Genomic DNA, 22021 nt, shown 5'->3' on the forward strand with positions numbered 1-22021 from the left:
TAAATAGTACAAACCGGCACTATTTTAAAATAACAAACTCTTGATAGAAGAAATAAAAAACTACAATTAACACCACATACTCTTTACCACCCCCGTGGAGATGCTACTTGTACAGAGCGGCAAAGAGAATGACTGGGGGGCGGAGCTAGAGGGGGGCTATATGGACAACTTTGCTGTGTGCTCTCTTTGCCACTTCCTGTAGGGAATGAGAATATCCCACAAGTAAGGATGAAGCCGTGGACCGGACACACCAATGTAGGAGAAAGAGTCAATTTGAAAAAGACTAAACCCCATGTAAGAAAAAAAAAATTCTTAAAAAAATGCATTTCCCAGAAATTAAACTGACAGTCTGCAAAAAAAAAAAAGGAAATATACTGAAACCTGAATCATGGCAAATATAAGTACAATACATATATTTAGAACTTTAAATAAAGTGCCAAACCATAGCTGAGAGTGTCTTAAGTAAATGAAACATACTTACCAAAAGACACCCATCCACATATAGCAGATAGCCAAACAAGTACTGAAACAGTTATCAGTAGAGGTAATGGAATATGAGAGTATATTGTCGATCTGAAAAGGAAGGTAGGAGATGAATCTCTACAACCGATAACAGAGAACCTATGCAATAGATCCCCGTTAGGAAGACCATTGCATTCAATAGGTGATACTCCCTTCACATCCCTCTGACATTCACTGTACTCCGAGAGGAATCGGGCTTCAAAAAAGCTGAGAAGCGCATATCAACGTAGAAATCTTAGCATAAACTTACTTCACCACCTCCAAAGGAGGCAAAGTTTGTAAAACTGAATTGTGGGTGTGGTGAGGGGTGTATTTATAGGCATTTTGAGGTTTGGGAAACTTTGCCCCTCCTGGTAGGATTGTATATCCCAGACGTCACTAGCTCATGGACTCTTGACAATTACATGAAAGAAATCCACTGTGGTTATCACGTCCTAAGGTTATTTAGAGAAACGTATTATAATAAAACTGGTGCGTTTTACAGTATAACACTATTGTGGTTTTTCTGCTTTATACATTTATAGCCTTGGGAATCACACGGCAATTTACCATACTTCCAGGTCCAATTCTAAATAGTTGGATTTTTTTTTACCTTGGACTTGATTTTATATACCATGTATACACACTCTATATATATATATATATATATATATATATATATATATATATATATACACACACACACATATATAAATATATATATATATATATAGTGTTTTAATTTATTGATACCAATTCATTTTCCACATATTAGCGTGAATATATAAATTCAGAATTCAGACTTCGGTTAAGCGCTATTTAACCCTTAATGTTCTCTTGATTTATATACTTCTAAGGATTGTGGAAAGGTTTAATCTCACATTTCCTTTATACGGGTTTGAGCTGCTTTTTTTATCCTGCAACTGATAATCTGTGGTGGAATAGCCATCTCTTCTCAGGGTATTGCCTTTTCTACATCTTGCATCTTTTTCCTGTCCTCTTTTTGTTATATATATATATATATATATATATATATATATATATATATATATATATATATATTATCAAAAGACACTCGGCTACTGGGAAAAACCTGTAGAAAGCCAAACCAGTGCTAAAACATAACAGCAGAGGATATGGAATAAGAGTATACTAAAGACCCAGCAGGAGGAGGCAAGAGACAGGTCCCTGCAACACCTGTAGAAGGCTTATGACTAAATTTCCCATGAGGTAAAAAATGAGACACTATCCATACTCCATATACATTCCCCTGACAAACACTAAAATGGGCCTCAACTCAGTCTGAGAACCCCTCTCATTGAAGAATCACATACAAATCTTCATTCTTCACCTTCCTCCAGCGGAGGCAAAGACAAGACTAGTTTACCAGCGAGGTGGGAGGGCTTTTATAGAGCTATTGGGGTTTGGGAATCTGTCTCCTAGTGGCAAGGAACAATAATTCATAGGAGTAATGGATAGTGGACTCTCAACACTTGTATGAAAGAAAAATAATGGAGTGTTACATTTTAAATAGAGTGTGTAGAGTATGTATTTTTTCTTTTTAATGTACCATTAACAGACAATATTTTTAAATGAACCACTGTAATATATAGGTTACAAACCATGTCTTTACATAACTTTTTTTGTCTTCCCCTTCTTTTGGGGATGGGTTTAACTACAGTGAAAACTGAGCTACAAACAATGTGATATGTACCTGAAGTTGAATGACAAAATAAAAAATAAAAACTTTCATTGTTCAAATAAGGCACACAATTTTTAAAAAAACTTTCCAATTTACTCCTTTTATGAAATTAATGTTTTATTTTGGTATTCTTTGTAAAAATTATTATCTATATTAAGGGATTGGGGGCTTCAAAGCCCAGTGCTGAATTAAACACTATATAACAATTAAATATAATTAAAGGGACAGTCAAGTCCAAAATAAACTTTCATGATTCAAATAGGGCATGACATTTTAAACAACTTTCCAAATTACTTTGATCACCAATTTTGCTTTGTTCTCTTGGTATTCTTAGTAGAAAGCTAAACCTAGGTAAGTTCATATGCTAATTTCTTAGACCTTGAAGACTGCCTCTAATCTGAATGCATTTTGACCACTAGAGGGCATTAGTTCACGTGTTTCATACAGATAACATTGAGCTCATGCACGTGAAGTTACCCTGGAGTGAACACTGATTGGCTAAAATGCAAGTCTGTCAAAAGAACTGAAACAAGGGGGCAGTTTTCAGAGGCATAGATACAAGGTAATCACTGAGGTAAAATGTGTATAATTATAACTGTGTTGGTTATGCAAAACTGGGGAATGGGTAATAAAGGGATGATCAATCTTTTTAAACAACAAAAATTCTGGTGTTGACTGTTCCTTTAAAAAAATAACACTTTATTTAACATATATGCAACATAATACAGTATACTATAGTTGAGACTTGTGAGAGATGGGTATATCACAACCACCTCTACTTGCTATCAATAGTCCCAACACTGAAAAAAAAAAGAAAGAAAGTTAAAATAAAATTGGGCCAGAGTACCTGAAAGAGTACTATGGTTAATTCATAAAGGAATCTACACATCAAGTATTTAAACAGCAAGCATTCCTGGGCGCTCAAAGGCGTCCTCCTGTCTGCGAACTGCTGGGATTTAACTCAGTCAGCCAATTTGTAGCTTGTTCCCTAATTCTGACGAAGTCACGTACACACCGAAACTTATTAGTGGGCGGGGCCAGAAGGGGTCGCCAAGATCAATGTGCTTGTTTGTGTGATAACATGATACTTAGTAATGCTGCAATATAATATCATTAGTGGATCTTAGCCAATAGCAATATTTGATACATGATGACAACATAAGGATATGTAAGGATATTGGCAACATATACTAGGATTGTATTGTGGTTATACTGTGGCTTTATGTCAATAAAGAACATATATTTTGATACAAAGCACATGGACGAATGCTTTTGATTGCTATTCAGAATTAGGGAATAAGCTAGAAATTGGCTGTCTGGGTTGGATCCCAGCAGTTTGCAGGCAGGATGACTAAGTGAACAGGAATGTTTGCTGTTTCAATACTTGATGTGAGAATTCCTTTATGAATTAACCATAGTACTCCTCCTGGTACCCTGGCCCAATTTTATTTTAACTTTCTTTTTTTTTTTATATTCAGTGTTGGGACTATTGATAGCAAGTAGAGGTGATTGCGCTATACCCATCTCTCACAAGTATACTGTATTGTGATACATATATGTTATATAAAGTGTTAATTTCTAATTATATTTAATTGTGAAAAGTAAAACTCAGAAGTGTGCAAATATCTTGTGCACTATGTATAATATTGTTACATACATTGTCAAACAATGTAGCCATATAGTGCTTGACACTTGCGTGCTGCTGAGACTATTTAGGTATACTGTTCAACTAAAGGATAAATAAAAGAGTAAAGTAAATTTAATAATGAAACTAAGTTGGAAAGCTTTCAAGAAGTGCACAAATCATTACTTTTTTATTTTTGTATTCTGACTTTCATGTCTCACGGATGTATCCAAAGAAGTTGCTGGTTTCAGTCCACCATTAAAAATAATGAAAAATACATTTAAGCAGAAAGCGATTTCAAGCCTCTTTTCACCTTTTCTAGGTCACTACACATGGGTTGCAGAGCTAGATGCAGACACCCCTTTACAATCAAAGCCTGCTCTCTCCACAGTTTATACAAAAAAAACCCTGGTATTCTTACTCTGCTCGTTCCCTAGAGGTTGCTCCAACATGGCCAGAATTACGCTATTATCAAGGACGAAGTATCGGAAGCTGTACTTGCTTACAGTAGGTAGACGTGAGAAAGTAATCAACGTTGTCTCATTCACTAAGCTGCAAGGGGAAGCAGAGCCACTGGGAGGGGGGAATGCCCCAAGCAACTGCATGATACTAAAGGGATATTAAGAAAAGAAAAGAAACACAACAATGGTTAATAGCTTTACTACCACAGGCTGGCAATAAATGATCCAATACTGTTACTTTCATATAATTCAGTAGCACCTTATCTCTTGTGTTATACTGTTCTCTGTTTATTGTGAGACTCTATGGTATGTGAGAACAATGCTCAGAAATTTACCTAAACCTTAAATTTTATTTTATTATTCAGAAAGCAAATTCAATTCTAAACATCTTTCCAATTTACTTCTATTACCAAATTTGTTTAATTCCCCTGGTATCCTTTGCTGAAGAATCAGTAATGTACTACTGGGAGATAGCTGAACATATAGGATAAGCCAATGACAAGAGAAACGTATGTGCAGCTACCTATCAGCACTTATCCCATAGCTATTCATTATTGATCCTAAGCTTACATATATGATTTTCTACGAAGGATACTAAGCGAATGAAGCAAATTAGATAAAAGTAGTACATATGTCCCTATAATTTCCCCTTGGTAGAGGCTATTTAGGGGCTCACATGCCTTTAATTTAAATGTTTTTAGACACACAATGGGTATGAGTTAACTACAAGTATACTCCTGTTTAATAACAAAAACTATAAACTATCCAGTCTCTGTTCCAGTATGTGCTAGGCAGCTAATTATGCAGCATATTGAATGTAGAAGTAGTAAATTACAAAGCTGCAAGTTTATCTCTAAGTATGTCAACCCCTAGGCAGCTGCATATATTGCATAAAATTGAACGTGGCTCAACTGGAATCTCTGCCAACACCAGTAGATTGCTTGCACAATGTGTTTAGACTTTGATTAATCTCATACCATGTTAATGTGGCTTCTGCAGCATCCTTCACTCTCATGGAGGCTGGATTGTGCTCCTTGTCACCTTTGTAGCGCACCTCTTGCTGTTCAGGGTTCTTAGACTTGCTTCCAGATATACCTAGCTCTACAATCTCCAATACCTCCTTCAGACAGTCCTAGAGAATTTGAAACCTTTATGTGACAGAGTATAAAATACTGAAAAAACACATTCAAAGTTTTTAAAAGTTTGGCACAACCTACATCCCAACCTCTTAAAAAAAATGAAAACAGAAACAAAGTTAGGGAACAAAATTGTCGAGATTTATTTTGTTTTGTTTAATAAATAATAATAAAACATAAGGAAATGGAGTATGCACATATTCTGTATACACACACACAAGTAAAACAAGAACAATTATAACAAAAAATATAGCTCTTTAACTTTCAAGCACTACTAAAAATAAGGGACCAACGAGGCAATGCACGATTTGTGATGTAGTAACTTTCTAATAAATGGTGCATTCCCTGAAGATATCTAGTTGGGGGGGAGATAAAAAGGTGTGATTATTTCAAATGGCTCCTTGGCAAAATAACGTTGGGGCACATTTAGATTAATTAAAAGCCAATGCCTGTGCTTAAGTCTCTGCTATTCAACAAGAGAGACCAAGCGAACAAAGACAATTTGATAATTTAAGTAAATTAGAGAGTTGCTTAAAACTGTATGCTGTGAATCATGAAAGAAAAAAAAAATCAGTTTTGTGCCCCTTTAACAGGAAATACCTAACAGCAAATCCACAAATACCAAACTTATACTACGGTATTAATTTAAACTTAAACAGCTTTTTACATCGCATTCAACATTTCAACATGTTTAAATACTGCTCTATCATAAATGAAAGAAAAAACAAGAACAATGCATCTTTAACAGGGTGATGAGACAGATAGACTGATGCTTAGGGCAATAACTACCTTTTCATTTAACATGTCTGGATGCTCAGTGAGCCAGACACACAGGCACTGGAAGGCAGCCACGATCATGGAGTGCAGATCGCGGGAGTGATGTGGAGCTGGTCGTGAGCACTGATAGACAATATATGTGCAAACAGAGCTCACAGCTCTCTTTCTATCTGAAGACTCAATGCCCACCTTAACCTGTAAAAAAACAAAAGTGAAAAGTAAAAGTTGCATGTGGGCAGCAAGTTAAGGCAATATAGATACACTGGATCTTATGTGCACAAAAAAACAAAACAAAACAAAAAAACTTATGCTTACTTGACATTACTCATGATGTTGAGAGTCCACCAGATCAAATGTGGCATTATATTTTCTGTTTACCTGGAGGAGGCAACCTCCCGCCTACATTATCAGCGTTCCTCCATCCCATACTTTTAGTAATCCCGTTATACTTTATTTTTTTTATATATATATATATATATATATATATATATATATATATATATATATATATATATATATATATATATATATATATATATATATATATATATATATATATATATATATATATATGGACAACTAGACAAGAGACCAGGAATACAGGAAAGACCAAAGGGTCCAATGAAGTGCAAAAACAAGTCCTGCTGCCAGTTGTTTGTATAAGAAGTAGGACAGGGCTTGTGGATTATCACTATCATGAAATAAATTAATTTATCAGGTAAGTATTCATTTTCTTTTTTTTATTTCATAAGAGATTGACAGCCCACATTAGTGACCCAATACTCAAGAAGTGAAGTCCACAAGACCACCATGAAGTAGGGCAGAATAATAAAGGTAAGCAGGTGTTTTACTAATCAGGGACAGCAGTCAACAGTACTTTACAACTCTGCTGATACAGCCTTTGGCAGGAAACATGAAAATTGGGGAATTTGGCAAGTGTTTGTAACAAAGTCCAAGTAGGTGCCTTACAGAATTAGCCACAGCTGTCATGGAAGGGAGACTTCCCCATTACCTAGTACACCTTTCTGTGGATACCATATTAGGAAGATAATAGCTGGTTCTGAAAATAACTTTATACTAATGAAAGATCAGTAAAGAAGCCTTACATGACAAAGCAGAAAGCTCAGACACCTGCTAACCTAAACTAAGACTCCAAGGAGGAGTAGCTGAGCGAACAACAAGTTTTGAGTCATCAGCTTCTAAATAAAAGCCCTGATTATCAGGAAGTTGGCAATCTTCTTGAGATACAGAGAAGATAGAGTAGAAATTTGACTCTTAAATTAGCTAGTTGACAAAACTTTCTCCAAACCATCCTGAAGAAACCAGAGGAATCCAAAAAGATATCCAACAGTATTCATTATTCACACATCATGCAAAATTCTGATTATCCTAGCTATGTGAAGGAATAATCTAGATTTTATTAAAGACACAGAGACAAATATTTTTGCTTATACTTTCCATTACTACTCAACTGCAGCTTTAAAAGTAATACAAGTTAACATAACATTAAAACAACAGAGAAAAAAAGAGACCATATATAGTTAGCCAATGACAAGGTTAAGGTAGAGAACCAGGTATAAAGTGACCAATCAGAATAATCATAGTCACCATAAACTGACCACTGAGCACTCCAACCTCATCTTTCTTGTTTGATGCTCAAAAGAAAAAACTTTGCAATACAACAACAAAGTCCGAAAAGTCCAATGAAGAATGTACAGATGAACAGGAACCAAAGGATGTAAGAGGAATCTGGATACAACTTGACACGAAGCATTATCAGATGCTGAAAACGAATAAGACAACCTTTCAATCCATTTTTTCTTGATAGTAGGTGCAGAGTTGATAGAAGAAGTAAATCCGAATTTGATTATAGAAGATTTATCAGATGGTAGCTAGGATATATAAAATAACATTAATAATACATAGGGGAGGGAAAGACAAGTGGAGGGAAAATATTTGTCTCTGTGTCTTTAATAAAATCTAGATTATTCCTTCACAAAGCTAGGATAATCGAAATTTTATTACAAGACCAGAGACTTCATATTTTTGCTAGTTTAAAGCAATGATAATAAAACACAAATTAAGGAAACAAATTAAGCGAGGCATGTTGAATGGGTTTAAAATAGAAATGTTTAAAGACGGAATCAGAGGACCAGTCAGCAGCCTTCAAAATGTCTTGTAAAGGAGCTGATTTTAAAAAGGCTTTAGAAGCCACTGATCCTCTAACCGAATGGGCAGAAAAAAACAAATCAATGCCAGCTTCTGATATTACCCATTTAACCCACCTTGCTATAGAAGTAGAAGAGACAGGGTTATGAGGAGGAATAAATGATAATAAAAGTTGATTAGACGAAGAAGAGCTAAAAGAGGAAGTTCGACATTCATACTCCTTCAGACATGAAACAACACATAGGAAAGGTTCAGAAGGAAGGTAAGGATAAAAAATAGAGGAAGACATTGTTTTAGTTCTGCGAGATATTAAAAAGGTAACACCTTCAGGAGAAAAACATTTAGAGTTAAAATCTAAAGCCCAAACATCAGAAATTCTCCTAAAAGAAATTAAACAAAGAAGAGTAGCCAGTTTGGCAGAAATCTGTTTAAGAGACAAAAATTCATTAGAGGGCCAAGATTTAAAAAGAGATAAAATTAAATCTACATCCCAAAAATTATTGTACTTAGGAATAGGAGGTATTTTAATTCTTATGGCTTTAAGAAGGCAACAAACCAAAGGATGTTTACCTACAGGAGAATTGTTTATAGGATTGTGTTTAGCAGAAATGGCAGATCTAGAAGCATTTATAGATCTACAAGCTAAACCGAGATCAAAAATGTGGGACAAAAAGTTTAGAATATTAGTTAAAGAAGTTGAAACAGGGTCCAGATTTCTTTGTACGCACCAGCAAGACCATCTGGACCATGCGGAAAAATAACATTTGTGGGCACCCGGGGCCCATGATTCACGAATGAAGTCTCTAGCTCCTTCCGAAAGGCCGAAGAGATTTCTGACCTCCCCGTAATCGTCCACGCTATCAACTTGAGGGATTGATTGATCACAAGATTGTGGGGATTGCCGTCGGGATCTAGAAGGAGATCTTGACAGACGGGAATAAGAAGGGGAAACTTGAAAGACACCTCGAGAAGGGAAGGATACCATGCTTAAGTTGGCCAAAGAGGGGTTATCAAAACCAGTGAAAGAAAATTCCTGCGAACAATCGATATTGTTTGAGCAATCAGAGAGAATCGGGGGAAGGCATAAGCTCCGAGAGACAGCCATAGTTGGAGAAATGCATCTATGGCTAATGCGTCGGGGTCTGGACGCCAACTTAAAAATCGAGGAAGTTGAAAGTTGAGACGAGACGAAAATAGGTCTATACAAAAGGGACCGCAAAGAGATTGAATTGACAGAAAAAAATCTTCTGTTCAACATCTAATCGCTGGAATCTCTGAGGAAACGGGAGCCCCAGTCTGCCGCCGAATTTGAGAGACCTGAAATGAATTCTGCTTTAACAGAAATATTCCTGTCTAAACAAAGATGAATGAAATCTTTGGTAATATTGGACAGATTTCTTGATTTGGTACCCCCGAGACGATTCAAATAACGAACCGCGGAAATATTGTCCAATCTGAAGAATAGAAGTAGGAAGCGGAGTCTTTACGAAACTCTTGACCGCAAAAGAACCTGCTAAAAGTTCTAGACAATTTATATGAAGTTCTTTTTCTCCAGGAGACCATTTGCCTCCTTGCCTATTTTTTATTTTGTCTAAGGGAAGACTTAAGGTGGCTGTTGTAGTATCTATAAGGAATCCCAGAAAAGTTAAAGATTGAGTGGGGATTAGAAATGATTTTTCTTTGTTTACAAGGAAACATAAATTCTTCAGAAGGTCTAAAGTCATCAGTAATTGTACGGTATACTCTAAATATAATATGACATTAAGGGGTTAACTTTTTGCTTTTAATTGAAGAGTGTTGTTCCTTTAAATAGGAGTAGCAGTGGCAGCAACAACATAGCAGTGAACAAGTGTGCTAAGACACACGAAAAATGTCTGCTGTGCTGCACTGTTACCCCTTTTCTGTCAGTGTAAGCTTTTGTTAGAGCCATGGCTCTTTTTTGCTTTTAAGTGTTATTCTGAATAAAGCCTTTTTACTTTTAATAACCTTTTGTACTGCCCTCCATTTTTCCTTGTGGATTAAGTAGGTTTGTAGCCCTGCAGCCGCAACAAACTTTTGCATACTCTGAATCACTATTGTGCCTTTGACAGAGGCGTGACGGCTGGGCTCCCTACTTCCGGAACAAACATTGCTGGCTGCATGGAGGAGTAGCACGGATACTACATACAGACACGCCAAAGTAACGCTGCTCAGAGACGGACCATAACCCCTGCAGGAACGGTAAGCGCCACACTAGTGTACTTTCTATTCATCAGTAATTGTTGTTGAAGAGATAGAAAATTCTGGTTCATCAGAAGGATGTCGTCCAAATAAATAATTAGGGGAATCCCCGAAGGCGGAGCCATGAAGCTACAGGTTTTAGAATCTTTGTAAATATCCAAGGGGCAGAAGACAGGCCAAATGGCAGGGATGTGAAATTCCAAACTTGGTCTTCCAAAAAGAATGTCAGGAATTTCCAATGCTCTTGGGCTATAGGGACTGTAAGTTAAGCATCGGAGAGATCTAGACGGACCAGCCAATCGTTGTCTAGAAGGCAATCTCTGAGGAGATGAATGCCTTCCATTTTGAAATGATTGTAAACAACGAAAGCGTTTAGGGATCTTAAATTGATGACTGGTCTGAATTGATTGTTTTTCTTTTTTACCAGAAAGATGTTGCTGACATAAGCTTGATGGGGATTTAGGCTTAGAGCAATAGCTTCTTTTAGATATAAATTTTTTATCTCTTCCTGAACCAGAATTTTGTCTGTTTCTGAAAAATAAATGAGATTTTGTTTTTTGAATTGAATTGGAGGAGAGATAAAATCTATCCAAACCCCCCGAATTGCTTGAAGAACCCATTTATCTGAGGTGATTAGATTCCAATTGTGGTCAATAAAGGGCTAATCTTCCTCCAACTTTGTATGGGGAAGAAAGGAGGGGTAGAGAAGAAAAAGGAGTTACCTGTAGAAGGGCGATATCTTGGTCTGGAGCGAAAAACTCTTTGTTGCCATGGTCTGGCTCGGGAAGGAAAGAAGGGAGTTTGTTGAAAAGGTTCTTGTGGATATCTATGTTGTTGGTAGTAGTATGGATAATTGGATTGTTGAAATTGAGGCCTGGACACAAAAGAGGAACGGCCGGGGAAGCGGCCTCTGCCTTTCCCGGCCCTGTCAGAGAAATTATTTGTATTAAAAGATTTCCTCAAAGTAGTTTTTTTTTTTTTTTTAAATGATTTTTATTGAAGTCATAAACAAATACAGGATATAGGGTATGCCCCAAAATGTTTACAGATCAATGTATACACAGCATAATTAGCAAAGTAATGCATTCCAATATCTCAAACGTTACTATAAAATGTGGGCTCTCTCATAAAGAGACTTCAGTTTTGTTATAGAGTATTATAAATATAATATAAGCAAGAATGGTCCTCTCCCAGCTATATAAGAAGAAGAGTAAGGTATCTATTCAGATAAGGGTAAGGCTAGGGAGGAGGTAGCTCTATTGTTTTATGGGGAAGGGGCATGCAGCGGGCGAGAGCCGCTCAAAATATAATAGGGGGGATGGAGGGCGGAGCCAGTTAGTATGTCAGATTCATAAATACCCTGAGAACACAAATCTTTAATATGCACTACAAAGTATAATTATCCTCTAATCACATCGTGAGTAAATTTAAGCTTTGTATGTAAAAATAAGGAAAGTTTCCTAAGAAGGATACAAACAGGGGGGGGGGATAACTAAGTATATGAAAAACAGAGACAAATAAAGCACCCACATAGTCAGATATCTCCAACACCATGTATACTATTAGTTACTACATGTATATCCAAACTAAGATCATTAATTTATCTGATATGCTGAGCCGTGCTTTCCCAGTTAACACAGCCCAGCCGTAACCTTTATAACATGTATTGAGAGACCACAGTAGAACTAATGCAGGCTCTCTAACTGTAAAGTATTGTTTGGAGATATTTAAGTAGCGTGTTTTTCAACCAAGTACAAACACACTCAACATCAAAGATAGGTTTAAACATTTAGGGTAGCAACAGGATATATACTATAAAAAAACTGATTTATGTCTGTTAGTAAGTTATATTGGAACTAACTTAAGTTATGTGTCATGGATTCATCCAGGACATTAAACCAGACACTAAAAATATAGCAAAGATAAGGAAACAAATTTAAAGATGGCTATATTTCAAATATTGAGGAATGGAAGTAGAAACTGGTTGCTAGTCTCTTACATAGATAGAAGGGAGAAGTTTTAATGCTCGATTCACTACTGGGGGCTGCAGGAGTACTCGAGAGGCAAGCTATGTAAGGCTAGGGGGTCTAGCATGGTGATGAAATTGTAACAGGTGTTCGTATGATGGCATTCAAAATACATTTAACTATAGTCCTAGTCTAGAGCAAAGGGAATATAATTCTGTTCAGAACAGTATGGAATTTAAGCTCCTGAGTTGGAACAGTTAGTATTAAAATGGGTAAATAAATTGTGGGTATCAAGCTTATGTATACAGTTCAGGACTAGGGGCTAGTGTAGTTAGGATAAGATAACATATATTAAAATAGATGTAAGCCGGTTTAGCTAGACCTTAGTACTCAGGCAGAAGGAGCGATGAAGCATATTTAAACATGCAAATACAGTAAGTAGCAATAGACTATTGTAAGATATAACCAAGAAGACATGATAGTATTAGCTAGAGTTATGGGATAAAATATATTTCCCTAATGCATAGGTTTGTTGCTCATCTTAGGATAATAGCATAGATGTAAAAGAAACTATTCTGCAAAGAATTAGTTTAAATGAAACAATAAATATTATATAAATTATTAGGTGGCGCCCAGTATGTGGGCACTATATAATCAACACACGATATAGCATTTTGCCACGAGCACTATGTAGTAGTAAAATATATGTACATATTGCATTGATCTTGTAGTAGGAATTTTTATAAGATAGGATGAGCTGGAGCTGACCTATACAAAAGTAAACATTAGCAAGGCACGTCAGTCAGCTTGTAATGTGATTGCTAGCATATTCACCAGGCTAACTGTTAGTTATATCAGTCACGCTGTGGCCTTAGTGACATTATTTAAAAAAGGTAGGATAATAAAGATATAAGAGCATAAGTAAGGCACAATATAATATATTATACCCATATACTTCTAAGGGACCTCTATGACAAGTCTGAACGTGAAAACTAGTACCCTATGCCGCAAACTCTATCAGTGTTACTTTGTCTGAAATGTATACTCTGGCTATATAAGGCTGGACCTTGAAAAACAAAAAGGAGTAAGGATAAAAGTGAAACAGCCCAACTACTTGGCGTACAGACGCATATAGTACATACCATACAAACAGAATCCTCTATGTGTATAATTATAGCATATGCCTCAGTGTTCTAAACCCACTCAGCTTTATGTATGGTGGGATAGAACAAAAAACAAAAAAAACACACAAGTAGCTCCCAAAGTTTGCTTGACAAGGGAAATGAATATTAAACCTAAGAAAAAGGGACAGAACAGTCTAGGACTTCTGTTTAGAGTGAGATAAGTAACTTAGTTTTGGGCTATTAAACTATATATAACTGTGGGGAGAATGTGGATGTACATACTAATACTAGAAACAGGAGGGATTTAAGAATGTGTGTCATTACTCTAACAAAAGGTAATCTTTGTAAGGTATACATATGTTAGTTATAAGGTTCTACAAGGGATAGATATACAGATAACCCCCAGTGAATATGTATAAAGTAATCATTATCCCTGTATTAAGGGAACATAACTGCATAGCGTCTATTAAGAATCAGGAGACAAAGACAGTGGGTAACAAGATACCCCGTAGTGTAATGTCCTCTGTAGGAGCGAAGTTAACCTACACCTCTCCTCAGCAAGCAATAAGTTCCAGCAACACTGAGGTATAGGAATGCTACAAAGGATAGAGGACTCCCCAATGCGTGGTGGGATCCATGAATACTGCTCTGACTTAGTAGTGTTATGAAGTGCCCCACAGTTATTTCAAGTAGGACAGTATTACCAGACTGTTGCCTCTCAATGTAGTGACCACAATAACACTCAGGAGCAGCAAAAAGCCTCGGTGGCAGAGTGTGGAAGATCGACCGCTTCAGCGGTCCAGAAAAGCAAAGGCCTGCAGTGTCCCAAAGTAGCTGTTCCAGCCTCCCATCCGGTATGGGTGTCCTGGCCCTTTGCAGCTTATGGAGGGAAATGCTGAGCGTTATGTTGTGAGCTGATGTCCCAATCTCTCTTCGGTTCATTATCTCAGAGGGAGTGCTCTCCCGTGTAGTTCCTGCAGGGATCTTACTCAGAGTGGTCAGGTGCCTGGCTTGTTGCGTCGAGGAGTAAGCTGTTTCCCCTGTAGCCGATCCATCGCTGCGTAGCAGGGAGTTCTCACCCGCATCAAGGAAGCTGGATTTCAGTTACCCCGTGGTAGCTAGGGTCCGCTCCTCTGGAGAATTGTATTAATCTGTGCTAGGCGGCTTCTGTACATGCTCCATCTCTCCCCTCATCGGGACATCATCGTGAGACATGCTGGTCTTGATGGCGGCTGATATACTAGCAAATAAAGCTGACATTCGGGCTTCCAAGTTCTTTAGGGCTGCCTGGATAGACCAGTAATAATTCTTTTCTTCTGGTGTCATTCTCTGTTGCGTGTAAATTAGCAGTGTAGAGATTTCCTTATAAACCGGCTTAATTAGTGGGTTTGAGCATAGTCCAAACACCCATACATTAGCAATGCGTGGAGCTCAGCCGCCATTTTATGCAAACTGGTTCTCATCCGTGAAAGTAATCGCAGTTGCAATATAATAAATTGCTCAATCTATCAAAATAATGGTCCCAGCATTAATTGTCATATAGTAGGGACCTTTTCTCTCTGGGTTTTCTGAAAATTGCCACTATATTTTCAATATAATGTGAATTAGCTGTAAGAGCTCCGGTAAATGCGTCTTGTTTGTTCAGCAGTTGGCTCCGCCCCACTCCTCAAAGTAGTTTTAACCTTGTTAAGGGTTGAGAAAGTATTCGTGTATTGATTGAGATCCTTGAGAAAGGCATCTCCAAATAATAAACCATCTTTATCTGAGTTAAGTTCATTAATAGCAGAATCACAGATTTTTGGATCTATTCTGCGTAAAATATTTTTGAGCCTTTCAATTATCATGGCAGAGTTGGTATTACCCACAAAAGAAAACATAATTGATGCTTACCTGATAAATTTATTTCTCTTGTGGTGTATCCAGTCCACGGATCATCCATTACTTGTGGGATATTCTCCTTCCCAACAGGAAGTTGCAAGAGGACACCCACAGCAGAGCTGCTATATTGCTCCTCCCCTAACTGTCATATCCAGTCATTCGACCGAAACAAGCCGAGAAAGGAGAAACCATAGGGTGCAGTGGTGACTGTAGTTTAATCTAAAATTTTGACCTGCCTTAAAATGACAGGGTGGGCCGTGGACTGGATACACCACAAGAGAAATACATTTATCAGGTAAGCATAAATTATGTTTTCTCTTGCAAGGTGTATCCAGTCCACGGATCATCCATTACTTGTGGGATACCAATACCAAAGCTAAAGTACACGGATGAAGGGAGGGACAAGGCAGGTACTTAAACGGAAGGTATCATTGCCTGTAAAACCTTTCTCCCAAAAATAGCCTCCGAAGAAGCAAAAGTATCAAATTTGTAGAATTTGGAAAAAGTATGAAGCGAAGACCAAGTCGCCGCCTTGCAAATCTGTTCAACAGAAGCCTCATTTTTAAAGGCCCAAGTAGAAGCCTCTAGTAGAATGAGCTGTAATCCTTTCAGGAGGCTGCTGTCCAGCAGTCTCATAGGCTAAGCGGATTATGCTTCTTAGCCAAAAAGAAAGAGAGGTTGCCGAAGCCTTTTGACCTCTCCTCTGTCCAGAGTAAATCAAAAACAAAGCAGATGTTTGACGAAAATCTTTAGTAGCTTGTAAGTAAAACTTTAAAGCACGAACCACGTCCAGATTATGTAAAAGACGTTCTTTCTTTGAAGAAGGATTAGGACACAATGATGGAACAACAATCTCTTGATTGATATTCTTAGTAGATACCACCTTAGGCAAAAACCCAGGTTTTGTACGCAGAACTAACTTATCTGTATGGAAGATCAGATAAGGAGAATCACATTGTAAAGCAGATAACTCGGAAACTCTACGAGCCGAGGAAATAGCCATCAAAAAAAGAACTTTCCAAGATAAAAGTTTGATATCTATGGAATGAAGAGGTTCAAACGGAACCCCTTGAAGAACTTTAAGAACCAAATTTAAGCTCCATGGGGGAGCAACAGGTTTAAACACAGGCTTGATTCTAACCAACGCCTGACAAAACGCCTGAACGTCTGGAACATCCGCCAGACGTTTGTGCAAAAGAATAGACAGTGCAGAAATCTGTCCCTTCAAAGAACTAGCTGATAATCCTTTTTCCAAACCCTCTTGGAGAAAAGATAATATCCTGGGAATCCTAACCTTACTCCATGAGTAACTTTTGGATTCACACCAATAAAGATATTTACGCCATATCTTATGGTAGATTTTCCTGGTGACAGGCTTTCGTGCCTGTATTAAGGTATCAATGACTGACTCGGAGAAGCCACGCTTTGATAAAATCAAGCGTTCAATCTCCAGGTAAGTCTCAGAGAAATTAGATTTGGATGATTGAAAGGACCTTGTAGTAGAAGGTCTCGTCTCAAAGGCAGAGTCCAAGGTTGAAAGGATGACATGTCCACTAGGTCTGCATACCAGGTCCTGCGTGGCCACTCAGGCGCTATCAAGATCACCGATGCTCTCTCCTGCTTGATTTTGGCAATCAGTCGAGGGAGCAGAGGAAACGGTGGAAACACGTAAGCCAGGTTGAAAGACCAAGGCGCTGCTAGAGCATCTATCAGCGTCGCTTCCGGGTCCCTGGACCTGGATCCGTAATAAGGAAGCTTGGCGTTCTGGCGAGACGACATGAGATCCAGTTCTGGTTTGCCCTAACGATGAATCAATTGAGCAAACGCCTCCGGATGGAGTTCCCACTCCCCCGGATGAAAAGTCTGATGACTTAGAAAATCCGCCTCCCAGTTCTCTACACCTGGGATATGGATCGCTGATAGGTGGCAAGAGTGTCTCTCTGCCCAGCGAATTATTTTGGAGACTTCTAACATCGCTAGGGAACTCCTTGTTCCCCCTTGATGGTTGATGTAAGCCACAGTCGTGATGTTGTCCGACTGAAATCTGATGAACCTCAGGGTTGTCAACTGAGGCCAGGCTTGAAGAGCATTGAATATTGCCCTCAATTCCAGAATATTTATTGGGAGGAGTTTCTCCTCCTGAGTCCACGATCCCTGAACCTTCAGGGAGTTCCAGACTGCACCCCAACCTAGAAGGCTGGCATCTGTCGTTACAATTGTCCAATCTGGCCTGCGAAAGGTCATACCTTTGGACAGATGGACCCGAGATAGCCACCAGAGAAGAAAATCTCTGGTCTCTTGATCCAGATTTAGTAGAGGGGACAAATCTGTGTAATAACCATTCCACTGACTGAGCATGCATAGTTGCAGCGGTCTGAGATGTAGGCGCGCAAACAGTACTATGTCCATTGCTACCATTAAGCCGATTACTTCCATGCACTGAGCCACCGAAGGGCGCGGAATGTAGTGAAGAACACGGCAGGAATTTAGAAGCTTTGATAACCTGGACTCCGTCAGGTAAATTTTCATTTCTACAGAATCTATCAGAGTTCCTAGGAAGGAAACCCTTGTGAGGGGTGATAGAGAACTCTTTCCCTCGTTCACTTTCCACCCATGCGACCTCAGAAATGCCAACACTATGTCCGTATGAGATTTGGCAATTTGGAAGTTTGACGCCTGTATCAGGATGTCGTCTAGATAAGGGGCCACTGCTATGCCCCGTGGTCTTAGGACCGCCAGAAGAGACCCCAGAACCTTTGTAAAAATTCTTGGGGCTGTAGCTAACCCGAAGGGAAGAGCCACAAACTGGTAATGCCTGTCTAGAAAGGCAAACATTAGGAACCGATGATGATCTTTGTGAATCGGTATGTGAAGGTAAGCATCCTTCAAATCCACTGTGGTCATGTACTGACCCTCCTGGATCATAGGTAGGATTGTCCGAATAGTTTCCATTTTGAACGATGGAACTCTGAGGAATTTGTTTAAGATCTTTAGATCCAAAATTGGTCTGAAGGTTCCCTCTTTTTTGGGAACCACAAACAGATTTGAATAAAATCCCTGTCCTTGTTCCATCTGTGGAACTGGATGGATCACTCCCAGTATTAGGAGGTCTTGCACACAGCGTAAGAATGCCTCTTTCTTTATCTGGTTTACAGATAATCTCGAAAGGTGAAATCTCCCTTGTGGAGGAGAAGCTTTGAAGTCCAGAAGATATCCCTGAGATATGATCTCCAACGCCCAGGGATCCTGAACATCTCTTGCCCAAGCCTGGGCGAAGAGAGAAAGTCTGCCCCCTACTAGATCTGTTGCCGGATAGGGGGCCGTTCCTTCATGCTGTCTTAGAGGCAGCAGCAGGCTTTCTGGCCTGCTTGCCTTTGCTCCAGGCCTGGTTAGATTTCCAGGCCGGCTTGGATTGCGCAAAAGTTCCCTCTTGTTTTGTAGCAGAGGAAGTTGATGCTGCACCTGCCTTGAAGTTTCGAAAGGCACGAAAATTAGACTGTTTGGCCCTGTCCTGAGGAAGGGTATGACCCTTACCTCCAGTAATGTCAGCAATAATTTCCTTCAAACCAGGCCCGAATAGGGTCTGCCCCTTGAAGGGAATGTTAAGTAATTTAGACTTTGAAGTCACGTCAGCTGACCAAGATTTAAGCCATAGCGCCCTACGCGCCTGGATGGCGAATCCAGAATTCTTAGCCGTTAGTTTAGTCAAATGAACAATGGCATCAGAAACAAAAGAATTAGCTAGCTTAAGTGTTCTAAGCTTGTCAAGTATTTCAGTCAATGGAGTAGCTGTCTGAAAGGCCTCTTCCAGAGACTCAAACCAGAACGCCGCAGAAGCAGTGACAGGAGCAATGCATGCAAGGGGCTGCAGGATAAAACCTTGTTGAATAAACATTTTCTTAAGGTGGTGGCGTCTAATGGAAACATTTTTCTAAAAATAGGAGGGGAAAACGGCACACCGGGTCTGTCCTACTCCTTAGTAATAATTTCTGTAAACCTTTTAGGTATTGGAAAAACATCAGTACACACCTGCACCGCGTAGTATTTATCCAGTCTACACAATTTCTCTGGCATTGCAATTGTGTCACAGTCATTCAGAGCAGCTAAAACCTCTCCAAGCAACACCCGGAGGTTCTCAAGCTTAAATTTAAATTAGACATATCTGAATCAGGTTTCCCCGAGTCAGAGATGTCACCCACAGACTGAAGCTCTTCCTCAGCTTCTGCATAATGTGACGCAGTATCAGACATGGGCCTTAAAACATCTGCGTGCTCTGTATTACGTCTAACCCCAGAGCTATCGCGCTTTCCTCTGAATTCAGGTAGTCTGGCTAATACCGCTGACAGGGTATTATCCATGATTGCCGCCATGTCCTGCAAAGTAATCTCTATGGGCGTCTTTGATGTACTTGGCGCCATTTTAGCGTGAGTCCCTTGAGCGGGAGTCAAAGGGTCCGACACGTGGGGAGAGTTAGTCGGCATAACTTCCCCCTCGTCAGAATCCTCTGGTGATAATTCTTTTAAAGATAACAGCTGATCTTTATTGTTTAAAGTGAAATCAATACATTTAGTACACATTCTCCTATGGGGTTCCACCATGGCTTTTAAACATAATGAACAAGGAGTTTCCTCTATGTCAGACATGTTTATACAGACTAGCAATGAGACTAGCAAGCTTGGAAAACACTTTAAATCAAGTTAACAAGCAATATAAAAAAAAAACGTTACTGTGCCTTTAAGAGAAACAAATTTTGCCAAAATTTGAAATAACAGTGAAAAAAGGCAGTTAAACTAACGAAATTTTTACAGCGTATGTAACAAGTTAGCAGAGCATTGCACCCACTTGCAAATGGATGATTAACCCCTTAATACAAAAAACAGATTAACAAAACTAAAAATATGTTTTTTAAACAGTCATAACAACTGCCACAGCTCCTAGGTTTTGAAGCCTTTTGAGCCCTTCAGAGATGTCCTATAGCATGCAGGGGACTGCTGAGGGAAGCTGAATGTCACAGTTTGTAATTTTAACTGCACCAACTGTAACTTTTATACTATAACAGTGGAAAGCCTCAGGAAACTGTTTCTAGGCAAAAATAAAGCCAGCCATGTGGAAAAAACTAGGCCCCAATAAGTTTTATCACCAAAGCATATATAAAAACGATTAAACATGCCAGCAAACGTTTTATATTGCACATTAATCAGAATATATACCTCTGATAGCAAGCCTGATACTAGTCGCTATTAAATCACTGTATTTAGGCTTTAACTTACATTAATCCGGTATCAGCAGCATTTTCTAGCAAATTCCATCCCTAGAAATATGTTAACTGCACATACCTTATTGTAGGATACCCTGCACGCCATTCTCCCTCTGAAGTTACCTCACTCCTCAGACATATGTGAGAATAGCAGTGGATCTTAGTTACTTCTGCTAAGATCATAGAAAAACGCAGGCAGATTCTTCTTCTAAATGCTGCCTGAGATAAAATAGTACACTCCGGTACCATTTAAAAACAAACTTTTGATTGAAGAAAAAACTAACTATATTTTACCACTTTCCTCTTACTACCTCCAGCTATGTTGAGAGCTTGCAAGAGAATGACTGGATATGGCAAGTAATGGATGATCCGTGGACTGGATACACCTAACAAGAGAAATATCTCTGATAGTAAGCCTGATACAAGTCGCTATTAAATCACTGTATTTAGGCTTAACTTACATTAATCCGGTACCAGCAGCATTTTCTAGTCCCTAGAAAAACGTAAAACTGCACATACCTTATAGCAGGATAACCTGCACGCCATTCTCCCTCTGAAGTTACCTCACTCCTCAGACATATGTGAGAACAGCAGTGGATCTTAGTTACAAGCTGCTAAGATCACAGAAAACGCAGGCAGATTCTTCTTCTAAATACTGCCTGAGATAAAATAGTACAACTCCGGTACTATTTGAAAATAACAAACTTTTGATTGAAGAAAAAACTAACTATATTTTACCACTCTCCTCTTACTACCTCCATCTTTGTTGAGAGTTGCAAGAGAATGACTGGATATGGCAGTTAGGGGAGGAGCTATATATCAGCTCTGCTGTGGGTGTCCTCTTGCAACTTCCTGTTGGGAAGGAGAATATCCCACAAGTAATGGATGATCCGTGGACTGGATACACCTTACAAGAGAAAGTATTCTTTGAACCCATTCTCTTACTACAGCAGGGTCTAAATAGAATTATTCCATTAAAGCCTGTTCAGAGAGCTCAAACAATTTAGTTATAGGGCCAATTGAATCTAAAAGTTTGTCCTGGCAATTACGCCAGGATTTATCAATTCCTTTCTTGATTTTATAAGCCGGAGTCCCAATATATTTAATTACTTTAGGATTAATTTCGGGGGTGATATTACTATTTTTGGTAATAAGGGTCTGGGACATTCAGCCCTCATATTATTTCTGGAGTGTTTATTAAGGGA

The 22021-nt window shown here is 38.7% G+C and overlaps 1 protein-coding gene across 7 annotated transcripts in view; it reads right to left on the minus strand.

Annotated features, from left to right (window-relative positions):
• The window catches only part of RALGAPB (Ral GTPase activating protein non-catalytic subunit beta), an 843236-nt gene that overhangs the window by 328799 nt on the left and 492416 nt on the right, over positions 1–22021 (minus strand). For all 7 annotated transcript variants that reach the window (XM_053712501.1, XM_053712446.1, XM_053712384.1 and 4 more), the window contains 3 exons: positions 6214–6396; positions 5266–5420; positions 4249–4436 (listed from right to left, as the gene is read on the minus strand). In XM_053712501.1, coding sequence (XP_053568476.1) covers positions 4249–4436; positions 5266–5420; positions 6214–6396 — 526 coding nt within the window. The remainder of the gene's footprint in view (positions 1–4248; positions 4437–5265; positions 5421–6213; positions 6397–22021) is intronic.

This window comes from Bombina bombina, chromosome 1, assembly GCF_027579735.1.
Source record: "Bombina bombina isolate aBomBom1 chromosome 1, aBomBom1.pri, whole genome shotgun sequence".
NCBI classification, from domain to species: Eukaryota; Metazoa; Chordata; class Amphibia; order Anura; family Bombinatoridae; genus Bombina; species Bombina bombina.